This window comes from Rhopalosiphum padi, chromosome 3 (genome assembly GCF_020882245.1).
Source record: "Rhopalosiphum padi isolate XX-2018 chromosome 3, ASM2088224v1, whole genome shotgun sequence".
Lineage (NCBI taxonomy): Eukaryota > Metazoa > Arthropoda > Insecta > Hemiptera > Aphididae > Rhopalosiphum > Rhopalosiphum padi.
The window spans coordinates 17460352-17484448 of NC_083599.1; the positions used below are offsets into that span (position 1 = coordinate 17460352).

Genomic DNA, 24097 nt, shown 5'->3' on the forward strand with positions numbered 1-24097 from the left:
TTGTTATCCAAAATTAAGTTACATATATTTATCTTAAGATGTATGAAGACGCGAATTTGAACACGTGAATACGTCATATGAATGTTTACTGTTTAATATGACTATACGTGAGCATGCATTAGTCTTAAATAGGAGTTTATATACACAGCAAACAGTGAATAATGTATTGCAAAGAACCATAAATACAGAATTACAAAATCCACACTGTGAGCGGCTCACTTTTAGTTTTTCTAGTATTTATAAAATATTACAGTAAATGCTTAAATGTTCTCATTGTATAAGAGCTCACATCTAAATGCATCAAATAATATATATTTATAAAAATTATTATTATTAAACATAATATAAAGAGATATTCTTTAATCAAACGTTTAATTATCAATTTGGTTTTATTACATAGGTACATCATTCAATATTTTTATAACAGATAAAAATACAATATTTTTTCGTTATAAGCCATTTTGACGTTTATATTAAAAATTGTCAAAAATATTGACATTTCACAATATAAATACAAATGACAAAGAAAAATAATTACACATATAGTTGTTACATTAAAAGACAATTATAGTAAATATATTTTTAAAGGTTATAATTCAAAAGCAAGGACACGGCAAATCTAGTTAAAAATATTATATTAAAACATTTTGACTTTAAAAAATGTAACACAAATATAAAAAAGTTGTGTATACTTGTATAATTTAATACACAGTGTGGTGCATAAATAGCCATATACCTTACATCTATAGTAAACATTCTATGATTACAGACTTCAATATATTGTATAGTTTAAAATTTTAAATAAAAATGTATTGATTTTTTTAAACTTTAAAAAATATCACTCATACTAGAATAAGAATATGATCAAGCGTACATATTTACATTTGTTATGTGCAACCAGCTTCTCATCGGTTGTGTGTTACTTGAGCATGGTGTATAATATATGTATAATAATTGTTACGCGAGGTCTATATACTAGCGTTGATAGCAGAGGAAGTTATTTTGTGCTGGCCCACAAGTGCACATGATCATACTCTTACTTTGGCACAGGTCTGAATAAAAATATATATGATACAAGGTATACCATAGTCAACATTCTGATAATTACATTACTGATTGTGCTATAAGATTGACTAAGCTGCACCACACTAATAGTTGTGTAATAATAATTAATTTGTCATACAATATTAATACTGATGACTTATCGCCAAAAAATAAAGAACAAATATTATATAATAAAATAAGTGTATTAAATAAAAAAAACAAATAAAAATATGGTGGTGCTCTATAAAAAAAATTTCTTAGTTATGTTAAAAATAAATTTAGTTGTATTATCAAGTAACAGTCAATGCAGCCCGTTTTGGTGTAGCCTGCTGTGATGGCGAGCTGTTTTCAAATGTATCATCCGGATGTTTGGGATTGCGCACAGGTGGAGAGGGCAATGGACCCAGATCAATATCTGCAACTCCACTATCTCGATTTTCCGAATTACTATTAACTGATCTACATATTAAAATAAAATAAAATAAATGAAAATAATTATCTTTTTTTATGCAGAATGCAAATTTTAATGTACCGATTATTATGACCATGTCTGTGACGCTCGAGTTCAGACTCTATTCTCAAATTTTCCATTTCATCCATTTCACATATTGATTCCCGAATGTCTTCCACAAATTTACAACGATCATGATCGTTTCTTGCATTGAATGTTATCAATAGACGGTTGTCTAAACGCTGAGTAAGTTTGATACCAAATTGATAATCTGAAATAACAATGATTTAATAAAAAAAAAAAAATAAGTATTTTTTAATTTTTAGTAAAAGATGTTCTTACATGGCATTTGAAACAAAGAAACAGTAAGACCATTCAATGGATAACTTTGACGAAAAGTATAGGTTACTGAATTTTTCTTTTTTGAAAGTATTTTGGTAATGACTAGAAGATCGTTAAAAAGGAATACCTCTCGTTGGTGAACACCAGGTCGTTCTTTTTTGTAAATATCAGCTACTTCATATAATCTGCAATAGCACACTAACCGACGATGTGGCAATGCTAAATTCTGGAAAATTTTAAATTTTAATATTGGTTTTTCTATGTTTTATTATATTTGTATGGTTTATATTTTTCATAAATGTAATAGAAATAAAAAAAATTAAAAATTGTGAGAGCATTATTATTATCAGGATTACGAGTGTTTATTATTTTACATTTATATATTTATAAATATACACACACTTTAGTATTTCTTAGAATATTAATATAGTTCCTGTCAATAATTAAAAAAATAAGATTTAAATAAAAAAGAAAAAATAATAATATTATTATTGTTATAACTTTTATAAAATACATATAAATCAATTGATATGTCATTGTCCATATTAGTATATTACAGTATAAAATATATTTAATCAATGTACAGGATTCTGTTAATTATGTTTGCACCATGCATGTAAAATGTATACAGAACAGACTTAGTTATGATTCTTCAAACATTATTCAGTTTAATTTAACTTACTGGTTTTTTGCCTACTACTGTTGACTGCACCTTCATAACTTGAGTAACATGATCTGATCCAGGTTTGAATTCATTTGCTTTAATTCGCTCATAAATTCCAACTAACATATCTCGATCAATATCACAACAATCATCAATACCTAATGAGAGTGCAAGACAAACAATAAAAATATTAAGTATTAATAATGTTATTATCGTTAACAGTAGTAAGCATTTTTACCTCTTAGATTTTTGATAAAATCGTTCATTTTCATTCGACGTTCTGGTTTTAGATTAGGAGTATGCAAATCAGTATTGAGCATGATAATTGCAAATGCTAATATAAATACAGTGTCTAGATTTCTCAATCTTGCCACAACATCTCTGTTACAGTGACAATATCTATGGCTAAAAACTTCAATGATTCTTTCAATTTTTTGTGCTTCGCCAGGCATACGGAAGTAAGTTTGAAACTTGCGTAGTGCAACATCTACCTGCATACCAGAGAGATCTATTTCTTGAGCAAAATACCTAAAAAAAAAAAAAATACAAATTAAACCAATAAATATTAAAAATTTGTATGTTCGATTTCTCTTGTCTAATATGTATCGTATATGTATGTATGTATTGGAGCATATTCATTATATAACACTATAATTTAATGTAATAAAACAATTATTCAGTACATTATCAAAGCAGATATAAAAGATTTTTTAACTTAGTTCAATTGGATGAATTTATAGATATTAATATAGAACTGATAGTTAAAAATAAAAACCTTATCATATAACGTGTTCTAATTTTTCTGATTTAAAGTATTATTTGATTGTTTAAATAGTTTTACTTACTCTAAGGCGGCTGCATTAAATGAATTTTGTAAATCTCCTAAATATTCACCAATCATTTGTTTGCTTAAGCCTTTACGAGATATTAAAAATCTTGCAACTGCATGGGGAGCATTGTCCAAGAATCCTTTGCGTACAAGGTAAATAATACCTTTTGAAGGTTTCTTATTAAAGAGATTGAGACCAATACGATATTGACGTTTTCTAATCACATCAGAAATCTAAGAAAAAATTTTTTTGTATTAAAATGAAAGTAATACTAATAAAATCAAATCTATATAATACTCGTACCTGTGATTTTTTATTCCAAGACACTATAGAATTTGACAACATGGAAGAGTCAACTGAAGAATTTGTTTGATTTAAATTATGTGACTGACTAGAAAGACTACCATCGCTACCAGAAGATTGAACACTTGATAAACTACCACTATCTGACATTTTGTTCAGTGTACTGGCTGCTATGTTTTGGTGTTGTTCCCGTAAAGAACGAAACGATATTGATGAAGTTCGTTTTGGAACTTCGGGAGGAACTTTATTTTTGGAAATGTTAGAAGGGTACCCGGTTGAGCTCCCTGAAAACATACACGATGAAGAGCTACTGCTCCCATACTGATTACAATCAGAACCAGAATGTGCTTGTCTATATGTATCTGAACTATTGTTATGGCTGTTTCCACATAAAAAGTTTGGCATCATTTGATGTGCCACTTGACTAGTGATATCGTCCTGGAAAAAAAATTGTTCAGTTGCTGTCTCCGGGTTCATTGTACTAACATTGTTTACTTTCATATCATTGTAGGAGTAGTTATTTGAGTAAAAATGAGAACATGAAGATTCCAAGCTGTAATAATAATTTAAATCACATCGCCCAGATCTAGAACGTGGCAGAGAGTTACATTTGGTTGGTGAGTAACCTGATCGTCGTTCTCTTAATGACCCTGATCTTATACTCAGCTGACTATCATGAGATCGTAAACTTTGGGTATCTTCCAATCGTTTACTAAGTCTTTTTTCAGCTTTTGCCATTGCTGTAATATGAGCAAATTTTTTTACCAGCATGTAATGTCTAAATGCTCGTTGAATGACTAGTGCAGCTTGTCTGGCTCTGTCACCTCCATATTTTCTTTCTAATAACTCAATCTGCTTTTCAATCAAATCTTGTGATAACTCATACCTTTAAATATATGAAAACATATTTGGTCATATTGTTTACTATTAAGTATAAAAAAAACTTACGAGGCAGATGTATGAAATGGTTCTGGTTGAACCATGTTATTTTTGGACATTGTGCCTGTCCAATGACTATATTGTTCACATTGGTTCAAAAAATTTCGATTATTGCTTTTGTCATATTTGTCTTCTCTGAAAAATATAATAAATCTCTTTATTACACATAAGGTAATTAATACTTTTTAATATTCTTTTAATACAATTGAAATTAAATACTTTAAACAATTTTAACTAGATTCACAGTATTTATGCATAAAAGAAAGTCCCAAATATTTGTCTTGAATAAACTATGAAACTACTAATTTAACATACCTGTGGATTTTATGTATTATAGATAGTTTTTTAAAGAAAGGCATAAGTAGGCTATTATATGTCTAATAAAAAAAAAATGTATCAATAAAATTAGTTTTGCTAAGTCATTAAGAATCTAATTGTAATGTTTCCACTTATACCTACCTACCTAACAAAAACTAATATTTTCATCGATAATAAATAAGAATATAATAATTATTATAAATAAAACACGAGTATTTATTAAAAACTGAAACCATTTTAAACATGAGTATTTAAATAGAAATTGTACAAAATGATATACATACAAATAAAGTGTAACAATTATCAGACTATCAAAATAAATAATGAATCATTGTCATAGGTACCTATACAAAGTCTATAATTTGTTTCAATAAAACTATAAGTCCTTGACATCCCATAAAATAAAAATAATGTATCTATTAAACACAGTAAATTATGTTAAATTTTAAATTATGACTTAATCCAAATGTTGATGGTTTCAAATATTATTTTAAAATGTGAAAAAAAACTATTAAGTCGTAGTAAGTATTTATGGTATCAAATGTTTGTAGATATGCATTAAATATTAGTAAGTTTTTAAAAAGTGAATATATTGTACTAGCATAAATACCTTATCTATTAATTCATTATTAACTATAACAACATTATTACTATTGACATTATTAATCTGTTCTACAAAAATTATTCAATTAAGATTAACTATAAAGAAAACTATTGGTACAAATGTCACTCATAAAAATATGAATGCATGGAAACATAAATAACCTGATAGGTTCCCACCTAAATAACCTAGATATTTAATAAATTTGGTATGTCATTTGAACAAATTGATATTTAAAATAATAAATAAGATAAATTTAAAAAAATCACAAAACTAATCATGCTTCTAAGATTTATAAATAATTACAGTAGGAAATAAGGTAAATATTTAAGAAAATTACTAATAATACTAAAATCCAGAGCCATGCCGTGGGGGGGGGGCCTAGTGGGCATGCGTCCTGGGCGTATGGTTTCAAGGGTTTTTATAATATTTTTAAATATACATAAATAAAATATATGATGAGAAAGATTATTGTTTTACAATTATTTTGGACCATTATTTTGTTTTACAAATTGTTTCTGAACAAATTGCGACTAAGGTTGAGTAATAACAATTAGTCAATTGCAACGTTTTATTCTTTTATTATTATTAGGCTTTATAATAAAGTATCATATTAACATCAATTTTAAAGACGTCATTGAATATTTTGCTTCAAAAAAGTCCAGGGCAATAAAGTTTTAAACTAAGTACCTATATGATACACTCTTATGATATGTTTGTAAATATAATTTGTGATTTGTATTAATTTTTAATTATTGTATACCAAACTATTTAGTTTAATAATTACTATTACAATCAACTTTAGTTATTTGTCAAATCAATGTTCAAAATACATTGTAAAAAAAAAATTCAATTAAATAGAATAAATAAATGAAATGCATAATGATAAATAAAACAGGGGGCGAATATTTTTAATTTTGCCCTGGGTACCAAATCTTAACGGCACGGCTGTGCTAAAATTAGTGTTACATAATTATTAGACAAAAATATGATTACTGCAATTTGTAATGCCATACACAGATTTTTTATTAACAAAAAAAAACTGACTTAATGAGTTTTGAATTTGGGCAAAAAGTTGTAATTTAGTATGATTTTAACGGAATAAGTGAGAAGCGTATTAAAATTGAATATAGCAAAATATGTAACAAATCGGTGACCGGTGAGAGTGTTTACCTGGTGGTGGTGTCGTGGGACATCATGCGCTGGTCGTAGAGTTCCATATCAAATTTGAGACGACCGACTTCGCTGAGCAACATGTCCCTCTCATTCATCACCAGGTTCAGCTGCGTCCTCAATTCGTAAATCTCTTGGCACTGTTGATTGATGATGTCCATGCTCTCCTCCAACGGAATGCCAACGTCGTACGTCGCGTGACCGCTGTGCACCTGACGGCAGCCCAATCCATTGGTGGGCTTTTGTAATCGCTTGTTGTCGTCGCACATATCCCAGCGACCGCTGTCACATAATAGCACTCCCTATCGGAGGGCGCGAGGGCGGCAACTCGGAGAGACGCTTTACGTCGAATGGATATCGATATGATACACAGCCGTCGTCGGTCTCGATGTGTCGGTTGGAGACGCCTTGGTCGGCGGCGACTATCGGACCACACTCGACGGAACGAATGGGCGACCCAAACAAAACACTGATGGGACAACTTCGGTGAGCTACCGTCTCATTGTTGATAACAACAACAACTGATATTATTGTTATTATTATTATTATTATTATTATTATTATTATTGTATGTACATACAACACGACTGCATAACATCATTATTATTATATACAACGCACTCGACGGTCGTGTCAACTAAACGAACGGTACTACAACTGACGATTATAACAAAATAACATGACGAATAATAACAAACAATCGTACGTAAATACAATATTATTACATAATTTATAACTAAACAACGACGCCGAGTGTCGCACAGTTGTGTACCTTGTGCGTCGACTGTGAGACGACGGTCGACGGCGACGTTATCTCACGTGCCCACTCACTGGGAGGGATCGGCGGTGCTGTTGGTCAGCGCGCGGTATACGGTAACCTTGATGTTATTGCCTCCCGGCAGCGATTCGCCAGTATAACACACGCGCGCGCAACACACACACACACAAACGACGGCGGCGACGGTGTGTGGTTGACGACGACGACGACGACGCCGCCGCCGTCGCCCGTACAACACACAATAATCCATAATGTTGTCCAGACACCGCCACTCCTCCGCCGCCGTCGTCCACAAATCCATTTAGGGGCATCTGCTGCCACCCGTAATATTATTATTATTATGTTATCTGTAAACAGTGTAAACGCTCTGCGCTACAACACGACTATATAACAATATTATTATTATTATTATTTTTTCATTTTTATCGACTGTGAAAGAGGTAGGGCCAAAAACTGGTTGCTGAGTTGTCGCATAATGCAATATATGATTATAATAATATGTATATATATTATATATATATAGGTATAATATAGGTGTTTATCGCGCATCGTCCACAGGGACCTACAGCTATGATGGTCGAACACGACAGGCGAAAAATATTTTTAGGACAACTACGTTTCGTCGTGAACGCGATTACACGAATATCAAATATGTGAATAATTCAAAATAAAAAAATCGTATTATATATATATAATATATATATATATATCTACCGTATGCCCGTATATATATATATATATATAAACCGTCAGGTGGTTGCCACTGGCCTTCTGCTGCAGTGACACATTTTTTACTGATCGAATCGTTCGTTCGATAATATTTTTATCTTCACTGTACGATACATGAGTTGTAACAATACGACATTATATTATGTATATTATATAAAATATATATACAATATAAATATACGCCGTGTGCGTAAAGATGGTGTACCACCCACGATTGATTTTTAATACAATTGAACCGTTTGTTGGAGACGATTATTTGTGTATTGTGTGTTCAATCAACTATAATGACAAAATCATCTGAAACTGAAACACTGTCACGCCGATTCGTTTGAGTAATATCGTGTGGAATTGTCTAAAAAAAAAAATCTGATGCGAGAAGAAAACTAAGACCTACCTACATTAGACCTAGACGGAGGGGAATAGGCCATAGGGATGTTGACGTGCTGTTAAACATTGTGACACGTGTGAAAACTGTGTTATTACAATATATGTATTGGTTGAATATTTGAAAAACAGACTTCATAATTCGACTATTATACAATGGAAATCTAAAATCATTTGTGCTATTATGGACACCGGGCCATTGAAAATAAAATTTTCGCGAAACTATAGAAGTATATAGATAATACAATTATATTAGATTTGGTCTGTGCGAAATCTCAACTTTCGTCTAAATTATAATAGGAACACATGTATACATATCAATAAGTGGAGCGCTGTTGTACATTTCATTGTGTAGGAACTTATTGTACCTACCTATATGTTGTATTGTTAGCGAGAAACCTACTATAGTAGGATAGTACCTATGTCTTTCCTTTCACATTTTTAACGACCGTGAACGCCTAAATTAGTACGAAAATGTGCCGATAAAAGTTAGCTTTACTCTTTAGCCAAATTATTTGAATGTCGAAGTAGGTTTACCCTCAGTCATCGCCTACGTAATAACGTAATCATAATAATAATATACATAATATATGAAAATATGAAGTGCATATGAACTTATAAACTGCAGTGAGGGCAGTTATACTTTTGGTGTATAACTCAGCTGTAGGCCAAAATTTAATACACTAGAAAAATACTAAAAACCTTTCACAAATTTGTTCTACTTTTTGTATTAGGTGCTTATAATACAATATTCATGTATGGCTGCCTTGCTGCGTATATATATACTATACTAATATACATATATATATATATATATCATCTTGCAGCTGCTTCTTCGCGAGAACTGGCCTAGTCTATGTTATATATATATATATCGTTATAATATGCTTTAATTTAATTTAATGCTTACCACTTTACCAGGTTTCAATTATTTTTTTCTAATCTCATTTCTACATTTTGTTACTTTTTATAATTATATTAAGCATACCAATAACTTATTAACGCAGTTCTTTGTTTTACTTCACCTAGTTCACCTGGCACCTGCCGTGTGAGTGTGTGACACATGTGATATAGTAGTGAATTTTTTTTTTACAACTATACATAACACAAGTTTCATGGTAATGAATAATAATAATATAAGTAGGTACTTATTCCCCCTAGTTGTTAAATTTTTGTGTAATATACCTAAACCTCTTATAATCACGTAAGTCACGTAGTGTTGGGTTTGTATAACTAATAAGAGATTAATGTATGAATACCATCTAAAAACGTTAGATTGAACGAATTCCAAAATGTTTTTTTTTTATTTTATCAGTCTTATCTACATATAATTATTGTGCGTCTGTGGATAATACTAATGATCTAATTATACACATAAGTCATTGAATCAATATAATATATTATTATGTTATTATCGCAAATAAATACGAGGATCAGAACTACGATGCAAATATAATTGAAAACTGTAAAGCAGGCCGTTGGCACTTGGTGGGGACTGGGATCAAATTTCTTGCTTGATTCTACACTTCTGTACATTTATTGTATAAATATTAAATACCTATGTATGCATACATTTTTTAGTCGGTAAAGAATAAAGATCGTTGTCCTGTTCTCAATATAAAATAATATAAATTATAGACTTTTCAGAATTTCAATAGAATTAATTTATTTTAACAGCTTAGCCGGGTTTGGCATTGTTGTTAATTGCTTTCAATTTTTTTTATTATCAGACCAATCCGATCAAATTTTGAAAATATTCTACAAAAACTATTTTCTAATTCTAATGCCATTAAAGAATATTATTTAAAATCCTAATTTCCTAACATCTATACTAAATGTTCATTAATTTTAGTCACTTTTACTTGGTGTTTTGGCTATTGATTATAATAAAAATCAAAAATGCATATAACATTCTTAGATAATTAGGTATTTGTTTACACAATTGTATGTGATAGATTATAAGAAATAAATTAAAATCAAAATTGTAAATAAATGATACGCAAATATAAACACAAATTGACAAATTATACTACATGTCAACATAGACACATAGTACATTAGTATATTAGATTACATTCGTGTATAAATTGTGGAATGAATCAGAAGGTAGGCTTACTAGGTTTATGTTCAAAGACCAAAGTTTACTTTGAGAGAAGAGATAAAAATATCGAAGGTTTCATAAATTTACGATAATTGATATGCTCGGTAGTTTAAACCTATTTATTGTACCTATAACATATTATGTAAAGCAGTTGGCTAAATATATAATACTTCAGCCGGTTGCATTATTTTATTATGTATTAGAATTGGCTATTTATGAGATCTGTAAAATGTTAAACATTGGTCATTAAATAAATTCTTAATTATATATTCATATTTCATTTAGACATAATTTTGTTGTATATAATATAATAAATGCTTTTATTGATTGGATTCAATTTATTGGCTACAGCTTGCAATAAGTATGGTGCATAGTATATTATTTATTTTGTACTATAAAAATATATCAAACATATAATGGATAGAGGAAATGGGCTATGCAACTTGGTAGACTTGCTGAAATGGTTGAAATATTCTCAAACACCTTTTACTATATATATGTATGTACCCAAAGACTTTTACAAGGAGGGAAATGTGCGTAGTTGTCTACTCTAACTTTTTTCTATAAGCCCAGTTATAATTCATAAGGGGTTATCTAATTTATATACATTTTCTATTGTCTGTTTAGAATTATACGTCTTAATATTACTATATTAAATTAATGTTTCTAGTAACTATTTAATAAGTTAATTTTTTCAACTTTTTCATTAGATAACTCATCGCTCATCATAACGCTGAACAATATTATTGTATTCAACTTTCAATTTCAGGTATAGTTGTCCCAATTTAATAATATATATGAGGTATACGATACAACAAGATAAGAGTGTAAGTAGAAAATTGATAAGTCACATAATTTTAAAATAAAGGTGTCAATGTCATAGTCAAATATTTAATATATTTTATACATGTACAATACATTCATAGGACTTCAACGCCTAAATATAAATTGTATTAGTTATACGTTTATATTCTTTATTACTTGTTTATATTTCATATTATCTCTCTTGAATTAGTAACTAAATTCCAAAATCCTATTCAATATTAAAGTTTTTTTTTCTGAAATAAGTTACAAATTATATTTTTGAAGGATATCTACTGTTGATCATTAATGGTTAGAAATACAAATATTATTTACTAAATAAATATTATACTTTGAGTTAATGAAGTTTTTCTTAAATTGAACTGCAGTATGGTCTACAACATTTTGAATCAGAGATTCAGAGGTTAAAAAAGGTCAAACATAAAATAAATGAAAGTATGTTATCGTATCTAACATAAGAAAAAGTGATGGATAAATTATATTATAAAAACATGTGACCTATTACAAATGACACAAAATTGTAGAATTGTACAAAAATGGAGATGATGTAAACTTTTATGGTCTTATGTATTTAATAATTTTCTTGAATAAAAATAGTTGAACTGTATACACATAAAAATGAAAATTAGTTTTTTGAAAAAACCAAATATGTATCTTATACATTATGCTCACCAGTTCTTAACCAGCATTATTTTTGTTATCCTCAACCTTGATTCAAAAAATCAAGTATAATGTAGTAGTCCACTTGGGTAAATATACATTTAAAACCAAAGATAAATTAGTAAATTAAAAATTGTCATATTATAAGACACAATGAATAATTGTTGAATAAGCTTATATTAAGCAATGTTAAATAAATACAACAAAGTTTAATTAATACCTCTCTTGTTTAATTTAGAACCGTATAATATGATAAAAAGTTAGTCACTGTTTAGTTTGTAAACAATCATATCGCAAAACAACTATTATGAAAAATATAAAGAAAAAATAGGTATCAAACATTTAAAAATATATAGTACTCTCTCTCTTGGTATTGAAATTATAACTAATTGGTATATTGAAACTAGCGTTAACAGTTGAATTTAGAATGTATCTTACGATCAATATTTACAATATTAATTTAAGTATATTTTAGGTACCTATATAGAGATGTGATATGTATGTCCAAAATATTATTATATTTGTAAATTATTATGATATAATGAATTCAAACACAATTGAAATTTAAAACAAGATAATAAATTTATAAAATATAATCGCAAATTAAAACTAAGTTTTATTAGTATGAATGTAATTCCATTTAAAATTGGCAGTTTAAACAAATTTTATTTCCTAAATGTATAAATCGCACAAAAAATTAAGCAAACTATAATTATCTATAGACATAAAAATTATAAAATAATGTATAAATTATTGATACATTATTCACAAAAAGTTGTGTTGCTCATTTCAGGTTATAAAGTGCCATAATACTTAGTAATCAAATCTAACCAGGCGCGAACTGGCTAGGATGCTGGGATGTTACAGCATCCCTTGCCTTAAAATATATTTTCCCCTATCGATATAAATGTGCCTTAATTACTGTACTTAAAATGAATGTGATTTTTGAAGGTGAAAGTACCAATCCTCTAATAAAGTTGTAGGTAGATCTATTATTTATATAATATTAATAACAACCATAAATAATAAGTAGCCATTAAGGAAATAAGTTAATCAATTTGAGCAGTTTTTTTTATACATTATGTCATTTAGTTATTATTAACACAATGTAACATTGAGTTTGGTGAAGGGGGCAATAAATTTGCCCCAAATTCTTTTGTTATTTGCCCTTTAAATTATATAGCAGGGGAGGCCAAACTATTTTTGAACACAATCTACTAAAAATATACTTCACCTTTGAGGATCAATGTCCATAGAACACTTTTTTTCTATTGAATAACTATAATTATTAAGAAACATACTTGCATAAAGTGTATACAAACATACAAGTATTATAAACTTATTACTAAAATAAATTCTAACATGATCGACTGAAATTGTCCGCAATCAATCGTTTGGCTGTCCCTGTAGCATCCCCTGCCCTTTTTTACCAACCGGCGCCTGAATCTAACATTAGGCGTTAGATGAAATTGGGATGATTCATTTATCACTATACCACATTTTTTTTAAATTAAAACAATATTTAAATCCAAAATCAATACACTCTTAATTGCAACTTTATAGTTTGTCTCAAAGCAGAACTCATCAGTTTTGCGTACTTTTTCCCTAGACTATGGGAGAGGTAAGCCGCCAAACAAAAACCAGTCGCCACTTGGTTTATTCTACTTTGAGACAGAGCTGAATTCACATATTTTGATATTAGGTTTTGATGTTTTGAGAATTATAATCTAATATAATATTGATAGGAAAAAAATGTAGGCTTATACTTTCTGTGAACTTGTCTACACATACAATTCTATAAGTTTTGTTTATTAGTTATTAGAGTTAATAATTGCCATTAAACTCGAAACAAACATATTTTTTTAGTGAATTTTAGACATGCCTTGGAGCTGGGCAAGTAAATTATTAAAATTGATGATATTATATGAAACACTACTATGTTTTTAAAATATTTTATTTTCAGAATAGTAAGTAACATAATTGTATAAATAACTACTAATGACTTGGATATGAAAGTATATAAGTAATGTACTAGCCATTTTCTGATAAACAAATTAACTATTAGACTTCAAAGATAGAGAAGAGAAAGCCTATGTACTAGTACAGTCAAACAATTTGGTCAAATTCACATTTCAAACGTACAAAAGTATTATTCTCTATAATATTTGTAATAGCTGATTTACACAAGACTTCAAACAAAAACAAATGATTTTCAGTAAATGTGTTCTGTTTTTTATATGCACAGACAAAAGAAAAAAATAAATAGTGTATTGACACGTCTGTAATCCTCTTAACATGTTGACTCTGTATGTATTTTTGTTTAAATAACATAAAGAAACTTACTGCTTTTATACGGTCATAAACTATGTATGAGTACATATTATAAAACATATGTTTAATCATACTAAATAACAATAAAATAACATTCAGCCACGTTTAAGGAATAATAAACCATTTACTATTAATATAATATGATAAAATGATCTTCATGATGCCAATTGGTGTCAGTAAACAGTCAACATATTAAGATAAAATATTTACTATTCATATATTTGTGATTAAACAAAAATATTTATTTCTATCCCCAAATTTTCTGCATGCAATAATATATTGATGTAAACTTTTACAATTTATAAAATGTTTAATTTAATAAATACTGTTTTAAATTTCTTAACATCTAAGTTTTGTTTTTAAATAAAATAAAATAGTTTAGATAATTCGTAGAATAATAACAGAATTAATATAAGGTTTGGCTATTTATTTATATTTATATACATGAATGAAACATTTAAAAAAATTTCTTATAAAAATGACTACTTACAAAGATTTAGGAACAAGCAAGCAATACAGCTAATGCTTTAAGCCTAAATTTTCTTAAAAAAGCAATTAATTAAAAAAAATAATTGACTGCTTATGTTAAGTATTCAATATTAATTAACTTAATTAAATGTGAACCTAAAAATAAATTAATGATAATATCAATATAATGCTTTATATTAGAAAAACTATTATACATTAATTGGTATAAATTATATTAATTGGAATTATATTGAAGAAATAGTTAGGCTTATTATAAAAAAAAAAAAGTTATCAGTCAGTTTTACGTATTTTGCGTCTATTCCTCAATAAAGGTTCATTTTCAGTTGGTTCATCACTAGCTTGATCATCCAACAATTCATCTTTAACAAGTTCATCATCATCATCCTGAAATAATATTATGTTTTATTACTTTTATTAATAGCCAGATAAAAAATAAACGAAAAAATTTTCAAGTTATTACTAACCGATTCTTGACCGCTATCACTGTTTTCATCTTTTCCATCTTTAACTGGCATTTTATGGTGACTTGGAGGATAAACTAAATCAATAATACAAACTAACACCTAAAAATAATTAAAATTAATATTATAGATTTGACAATATAAAATACTACACAACATAATTAAGTTTACTATCATTTTTATGGCTATTTTAATGGGAACAAATATTAATTTTACAACAAAAACATCATCAAACATTCTTTAATCATTAAAGAGTAATTTCAGAACTAGTTAAGAAGATAACATTGTCTAATTGAAGACGATCATTATCATGTCTTATATAAAATATCCTAATCATCTAAATAAATAAATAATAAATAATAACACACAAGTTAAATGCTTATATCAACAAAAATAAATTGTATCAAATTGATTAATTTTCTACATTTTTAATATGGGTAAGAATATTATTGAAGGATAACAATTTATGATTATTTTTTTTTTTAATTTAAGAAGTGATGAAATTCCAAAACTAATAAACAAAAGGGTGTACTTACTAAACCAAGTATGGCACCAATAAATATGGTGGCTATAGCAAATATCAAATATGATCCCCAAGTGGGTAGTCCATATTCGGCCATCAGAGTTGAATGTAAAATCTAAAAAAAAACAAGTGTTTAAAATATTATATTCATTTTGTTAATGAATTATATTCTATAAAAATAAGTCGACACTTACCCTAACTTTTTGCGAGAGTTTAAAGAATTGAGCAACTAGAGACATTTGAATTGAATTAGGGGATTTCCATGATGAAATTGTTTCTATTTGTTCCCATTTTCGTTCTTTTATAAACGATATCATAGAATCTTTATCACGGCCCATTTTATAGTATCTGAATACACCATTCTTAACACTATAATAAGTAAACATTATAAATTATTACTAGATCATAAAATTATACCATGCATAAAAGGTAATTAAAATAAAATATTAAATCATTTATCTCACTGAAAAATGGTAGGTAAAGTTGTAACAATAAAACGTCCAGTAAGTCCTGGTGATATTGTAATATCTGTACTTGCAACTGAAATGGATGAATGACTTTCACTCCATTTTGCAAATTCTCTCCATTCAGGTTCAAGTGATTTACAAGCAGGACACCAAGGAGCATAGCTAAAATCAAATAAATACTCTAATTAATGGCATATAAATTATTAATTAAATCAGATTATACATCAATTAAATTAGAAAAACAAACAATTATAGACAAGTACACAATTTTACTTCAGATTTATTACATTTCTTAACAGTATATTGAATAATACAATTATAATGAATCTGTTTTTGATTTATTTTTGCATTACTATCAAAAACTAATATTATATTATAGGTAACTTTTATACAAAATAAATATACAATTTTATTTTAACAGATACACTAAGCTAAATAAATTCTGGTCAATCAAGCAATTATTGTGTAAGGATCTACACAATTATTACTCTCGTTGCTATTTTATAATATTAAAACCATAAAAGCATATTTTTATTATTTTAAAGTATCAATGTAGTATACTAGTATTACTTTTTAGTTTAAAATATTTAAAATAGTGTATATGTAGTGTATAAAGTATAAAAACATTAATAAAATAAATTTAATAAAACATTATAGGTATGCAAGGAATAAACTAAATTTAACCACGCTAACAATTTAATAATTTATTTTTTAACCAAATTGATTAAAAAAAAATATAAGGACTTATTATTATTGGCATCCAGCAAAATAAACATCTTAAAATATTGTACATAGGCTAGAAAAATAAATATTTATAAATGTTATATTTCAAAATTAAACCTTACTTATTAAGTAGTGTATGTATAAATGTATATAAACAGTTATTTATATTTAGGTGCTTGATCTTTGGAACCTGATTATACTTACAACATTAGGTAGATGTTATTAAAATTTAGATTATACGTTGCATCTACAATATTGCAAGAATAAGTAAAATGAACTTATTTGTCGAATTTAATTAAATAAATGAAAAGTTTAAAGTATAATATTAATTAACTATATGAAAATAGATTATCTATACTTTGATTTATTTAATTTTAGTTACCAAGTATATGTTGTTTAAAATATTTTAGGTTTTTAAAATAGCAGACCAATTAAAATGCATTTTTTTTAAAGTCGAGTATGCAAATATTTGCATAAATATGTACCTACTATTATATTATAATTATCTATATTACATAATTTATGATGCCTTTAAACCTCGCTTTAAGCTATTCATCATAAAATTAAATATCTTATCTGACCTACAATATGGTATAACAGAATAAAAAAATCTTGAAAAAAATTTATACTAGTTTTGATAACAACATATTGATGATTTGTTAAGAAAAAATTTTTTATAATTTATCAACAGGTATCTCAATAGTAATTTTAACATTTAATTTTCATACAATCTCTACATTTTTTTTTGTTTAGATAATATTTTAAATTTAAGGAGTCATTATTTTATATACATATATACCTATAAAAGAAGATAAATTTTAAACAATTTAAGCGATTTTAAATTATAATGAATTATTAAATCTTTTAAATGTAGAACAATAGTAAGTTAATAATATGAATATAATATGTACAGTATTATCCAACAGACTGAATAAAGATTGAATAGCCAACATTAAAAATTATGTAAAATAAATTTATAAAACTTTGCTTCCTAAAAATAGAAAATAATTTTCATGCCCCCTGTGAATAATATAAAATAAGTTAAAAATTATACATTTAATATTTCACTAAATAATTATATTAAGTTTATGTCAAAAGAAACAATACCTTACTTTGGGTTATATATCACAAAATAATGTAAAACATTATTTAAAAATGTTATAATTGAATGGTTGAACTCATTGATAGTTTAAAATCAATGCTCCAAGAAAAAATGTTTAAAATAGCAAATTCTTATCATAAAAATATGAATATATAATATTATTTAGCACCTGTTAAGTGTCACATAGTTTGGGAACCGCTATTTTAGTATACAAGCCTTCTCTATCATTAACGCTCTTGGCTAGGGTCTAAATGTTAACCATAACACATAGGTGTAACCTTGGATGCAATAGGCAGTGTGCTTAACAGTATATTATACTCAATTTTATGAAAATATAATGCAATAAGTATTATACAAGGTAATAAAATATTGTACTAGCTAATGTAGTAATGTACATGAGATGTGTACATTTTATAATAATCGAACTGAAATCTAATTTCTTTCTACAAGAACTATTACCATAAGCAACTATGCTTACCTAACCACGGTCTACTCGTGGTTTATGATACTCATTTAAAACCTAATGTCATAACCCAACTAAGAATTGAATTCAAGTTGTACCTAATATGTTCTAAGTAATAAAAACTTTGTAGTAGCTACAGAGGCGGATTAAGCTATTTGCTGCCGTCTCAAATATAATATAATATTATAAATATATTTTATTTTTTAAGAGCTCCAAATTTGCCGCTCCAATCACCTGATTATTTTGCCTATAGGATAACCTGACGCTAAGTAGCTATACAATACAAATCAGAATTTATAATATTTGTATATATCCCGAGCAAGGACTTTCATACATCATAACATATAATTATGTGTAAATCCAAAATCCTAAGGGCAGGTGCTAGTGTATTTGTTTTTAAAGTAGCCACCTCTTGAATATCAAGCATATTCATTTTGAAGACTAAAAAAAGGTCATGCCATCAGAATGGATTAAACAGAATTCGAGATCTTATCCTTAGCACCATCCCACCCCCACCGCATAAAAAAATACTAGATTTGCCACTGCATATTATAATACTAATAAATCAGAACCAAAACTTTACAAATATGTTCAGGTACCTAAATAAAAATATGTACGAATAAACTAAAATTAATTCATAAATCTTTCAACTTAAATAACTAAATAAAAAAATTAAAATCACTTCTTATTTTGTTCACGGGAAACTACCTAGGTAATTCTGCAAAAAAACATATTTGTTTTCAATATTATAATTTTGTCATTATTTAAATATTTTTAGCTATGACTAGTACAAATCCCATAATATTTATTAAAATATAAATAAACTTACCTATACTATCTTTTTAAAAATGTATAGGTAATAAAACTAATTGCATGGTCCCTTAGAATGCAATACAATCAACAAGAAACATAAAATACTAATGCATTAAAGTCTTTGCTCTATTAATATAATTAGTGATTAATAACCAAGATTACAATTTAAGAGAGTTATTAAGAAATGTGTAGGATTTCATTGTCCAGATATACCTACGCTTACTAGTTCATCATGGTAATGATTAGTATGTACTCATTGGAAAAAAAAAAAAAAAAACTGTTAAGCAAAGCGTGTCTATTAAGTTTGTAAGAGTCTAAACTAGAGTTCATATGACTGGACAGTGTTGCTGGGAATTCAAAACCAAACAGATAAAATTAAATTACCATCTTCACTATCCCAACCACTCGTCACAGTATAAATAATAATGTCCACATTGCCGTTACGACGTAGCGCGTCGCTTACATTAGGTTTCTGCATAGCACGTCTCGAGAACAATTATTTGCACCCACATAAACAAAAAACATACACACTCGCCCCTGCGAAAAATATACGACACGTGAAAAACGATTGCCGATCGCAAACGGTTTGGCGTTCCTCCGCCGGTACGGACCACCGAAGACGACCATTTCTAAAAACCGAATACTATGATATCTACAGTGAATGCGTGCGACGAAATACTCACAACAACACCATCCATTCGTCGGTCAGCACGTTCGTCCAGTTGTTCTCGTCCAGCTCCAGCGAATGGTGATCGCCGTTTCCGGCGTCTACGCCGTTGGCGGCTGCGGCCAACAGGCACAGCGACCCGATGGCCAGCAAGAACACTGCACACGGAGGCTTGGACATGTTATCGACGTGGAACGCGTAGGCTGAAGAAATATTACGTGTACCGTTTGTGTGGGACGCGACGGCGGATCGGAATGCGCGTGTATCGAATGGGCGCGAACAAAGGGTGCAGCGAAATGACCGTTTTTTGAGTTTTCTCACTCGGCGGGACGGCGGTCGACTCGGCGAACGGTCGAAAAGTCGGGGGAGGGAGGGGACGAAAATATTAAAACAGACGAAACGTGAAAAGTCCACCGAAACGTGCACGTTGACGGGAAATCGTGTATTTCAAAACAACAACGTCTCGCCGTGTAAACAACAACAACAACAATAGTCAACAGTCAACACGATATAACAATATTGTCGTTAACGGTATAGATACAGTTGCGAGTAACCACTACTGTGAGGTGTGCATCACCTACGTATGAACACTACGAACGTTGTGCGTGCGCGCTGTGGTGAACAGTGAACAGACAACGGTGACCGGTGTTGTACACGAATCACGGGCGGCGTCGGCGCGGCGGTGGGTAAACGACAATCGCACCACTCGACGACACGAGACGCCACCACTATATTATTAGTATTGTCATGTCGGAGAACGCCGTTTACTCGCAGTACTGCAGTACACTACTACTACTACTACTACTACTACTACAACTACTACTACTACTACTACTACTACTACTACTACTACAACTACTACTACTACTACTACAACTACTACTACTACTACTACTACACTACAGTATTACTATATACAAATATTGTCAAACTGACAGCTCAACTAAATGTCTGTAATACACAACCGAGTATTACAATTATTTACAACTAGTTGTTAGTTATCTATGTACGGTTAACTAGTAACTACCTATGGAAGGATAACGATATTTTTCGATGGGCCCTCGTCTGTTATTATAATAATTGTATATGCATTTTGGACCCTTTTGTTTGATCTTTTGAGTAGAAAGTAGAATACCCGAATACGTCGGTGGTATTGTGGTATGTTATTTTATGTAAATGACAAGTGTCTTTCTTAATATTTTCCAGTAGACGTAAACCAAAAATTACCTATCGCCAATGCTACTAATATAGACCGATAAACTTATAAATTGAGTTATAATTAAGTCGAAGTAAGAATAAAAATGAAAAGTATGAATAAGTACTAATAATAACACCTATCAAGGTGGTACCTATCACCTATGTCAAATTGTCAACGCCAAGTTTCGACAAAAGTAATTGTAATACCTATAACTATGACTGGACAATTTGGACTGTTATTTTTATGTACATTTTTGGTACAAGGTTCTTATATTGTTTTACTGATAATTCTATTTACAATTTGGTAATTTCTAATCGCTCCTATTAGCGACGTAACTATTTATTCATACTAATTTCGACGTTCTCGTCATAGTTCCCTGCGTATTTTTGTATCGTATAATGTTTGTTATAGACTATATTAGAAAATACTTAAGTTTTTTACTTAGGTGATAGTTTTTCAAACTATTTTGTACTTTTGAGAGGTGAAAAGTGGAAATTTAAAGTAGATACCTACTATTCAAAATAATCGGAAAAAAATGTAGGGAAAACAGGATTTTTTCACAGAACTAGTTTTCGATAAAATCAATTTGTTGTAATTCAAAACGTAGAAAATTGAAATTTTCACAAAATCTTTTTACCTATTTGCATTTACCAATTATGATAATATGATATCATTTTAATAATATTTTGGATCCTTTTGTACAATTAATAGATATTTTAAATGTTTAACATTTTTCAGTTTTTTTCTTCAATTTGTGTATGATAAAAAGTTAATGAGTAAAATATTGCCCTCCAAAAATGTTAACTATTTTCGGTATTTTTTTCCGGAAATACAACTAATGAGGTACCTCGAGTTAAATTTCCAAGGTTATTTATTAGGATTTTACAGAAATTCACAAAAATCAAGATAAATTAAAATAATTTTTTAATTTAAAATCCTTAAAAGTTTTAATTATACCTACCACCTATAATTTGAAAATCTGACGTGAAATTAATAAGCGTTCAGCGTAAATATTATTACAATAATTGTCAAAATGTGAAATATACCTAATACGGATATATTTTATGGAAAATATTATATGTAAGCCCTGGTAATATGACTAATGAACACAGCAGTGGTCTGCGATTATCTTATTCTGTAACGTATCTACATGTATAATTTATATGGGTATTAGGTGATGATAAATGGTGGTTGGTGGTTGCTTTATGATATTTTTACAATATATAATAATATGGCTGGCGTGCGGTCACAGGATATAATATTATAATTTATAGAGCCTCTGAACGCGGAACACTGCACTATTCTACCGTAGCAAAATAATATAATACTACATGCGTATTATAATATTATGTGATACGATTTATAACGCGCGTTGCAAGAGCCGTCTCCGTCACAGTTGACGGGCCACCGCAGCGTGCCAACTTCCGACCGTAACTATTATTGTAGTTTTGGATAATACTTACTATATACTTATCGAAATTCACAATACCTACGACTAAACTGGAGGTCCACGTTTAACTGTGTATTGAAGTCCGTGCGCAACGGTGTTTAAGGCCAACTCGCCGTTACATAATATAGGTAATATATACGATATATTATCATACCCATATTATATTATCTGCAGTCTATAAACGGACGTGTTTTTCATTTTCACAATCACCCACGAATTGCGATACTAAAAGTACAAAATAATACAAAATTCCTTTATTAGATCGTAACATATACGGACAACAGGACAGTCAGGACAATCTCTGCAGGGGCTGTGCAACAATAATTTATGTATTAAAATTTTATTTTATTTTTATATTCTATAAAACTTTATTTTCAATTTTTATTTCAATATTTAATAGTTAATATCATACTTAGTATATTATTATTATATATTCTATATTTCTATTTTGACCACTTAAAATTTGACGAAATAATATTTAAATTGATTTATATTTTCAACATTTTAATTTATAAATTGATTAGCCACCCCCGAAAAAAATCCTGGCTACGCCTCTGCTCTTATTTTTATAATGCATTAATGCCTAGTATAATAGTATACTAATGAATGTTGGTTCATTGTTGATTCATGGTTAGTGAAATTAATGTATAATTTAAATATAATTATCGTTTAAATACTTCCGTTGATGTATTTTTAATGAAAATTCTTTGTAAGAATTAATCGTTTTGAAAAATTATACAAATATTACATACTAATCAAACTATTACACCAAAACAGAAATAATAAAAACAAAATAAAAACAAAGAAGAAATGAAATATATTATATTGTCACTGAGGCAACTAAATGTTATAGCTATCAGTATTATATTTTGGTTTCTAGTGTTTCTATAATAATACTTTTTTTAGTGTAGCCACTAGCCAGTGTAGGTACAAAATGAAAATTATACTATAATACTATTATTTCATGATTTTTTTTTTTGAATATTGTAAAACCAATAACATTCAATATCGAATTAACATTAGATAAATTTTATTAGGTTATACGTACTTATATATATATATTTATAGGTATTAATTTCGCGTAATAATGAATAATCTATTTATATATATAATGTATACACTAAACAGGGCGAGACACTAAAACAACTGATATTAAAAGATTATAAAATAATATAAAAAACGAATAAAAATGAATTATTAATTATTATAGAAAAGTATATATAACTTGCTATTTAATTTTTAAAATTATGTCCTCAAGAGTCAAGATGATA

General features: G+C 28.5%; 2 protein-coding genes across 3 annotated transcripts; both read right to left on the reverse strand.

Moving 5' to 3' along the window:
* Nucleotides 1-355: 355 nt before the first annotated feature.
* LOC132924362 (IQ motif and SEC7 domain-containing protein 1) lies at nt 356-7603 on the reverse strand. Of its 2 annotated transcripts, XM_060988621.1 has the most exons (10): nt 6666-7600; nt 4583-4708; nt 4130-4520; nt 3635-4072; nt 3347-3564; nt 2740-3029; nt 2520-2659; nt 1838-2063; nt 1577-1766; nt 356-1503 (listed from the first exon to the last, which is right to left on the reverse strand). In XM_060988621.1, the coding sequence occupies exons 1-10, from the start codon at nt 6932-6934 to the stop codon at nt 1335-1337; spliced, it is 2457 nt and encodes an 818-aa protein (XP_060844604.1). In that variant the 5' UTR covers nt 6935-7600; the 3' UTR covers nt 356-1334. The 2 variants fall into 2 exon arrangements, with proteins under 2 accessions (XP_060844604.1, XP_060844603.1); XM_060988620.1 differs by having other exon boundaries at nt 3635-4520; nt 6666-7603.
* A 7273-nt stretch (nt 7604-14876) lies between these two features.
* On the reverse strand, nt 14877-20843 carry LOC132926822 (thioredoxin-related transmembrane protein 1). The gene is made up of 6 exons (XM_060991224.1): nt 20195-20843; nt 16408-16572; nt 16138-16312; nt 15957-16058; nt 15424-15522; nt 14877-15343 (listed from the first exon to the last, which is right to left on the reverse strand). The coding sequence occupies exons 1-6, from the start codon at nt 20356-20358 to the stop codon at nt 15230-15232; spliced, it is 819 nt and encodes a 272-aa protein (XP_060847207.1). The 5' UTR covers nt 20359-20843; the 3' UTR covers nt 14877-15229.
* Between the last annotated feature and the right edge of the window lie 3254 nt (nt 20844-24097).

Coding starts and splice junctions, on each gene's coding strand:
- LOC132926822 (XM_060991224.1), bottom strand. CDS start 20,358: ATGTCCAAGCCTCCGTGTGCAGTGTTCTTGCTGGCCATCGGGTCGCTG. Junction 16,573..20,194: donor GACGAATGGATGGTGTTGTT/GTGAGTATTTCG, acceptor ATTTGATTTTAG/CTATGCTCCTTGGTGTCCTG. Junction 15,344..15,423: donor GTGATAGCGGTCAAGAATCG/GTTAGTAATAAC, acceptor ATATTATTTCAG/GATGATGATGATGAACTTGT.
- LOC132924362 (XM_060988620.1), bottom strand. CDS start 6,934: ATGTGCGACGACAACAAGCGATTACAAAAGCCCACCAATGGATTGGGC. Junction 4,709..6,665: donor TCCCACGACACCACCACCAG/GTAAACACTCTC, acceptor TATATTTTTCAG/AGAAGACAAATATGACAAAA. Junction 1,504..1,576: donor AGACATGGTCATAATAATCG/GTACATTAAAAT, acceptor TTTAATATGTAG/ATCAGTTAATAGTAATTCGG.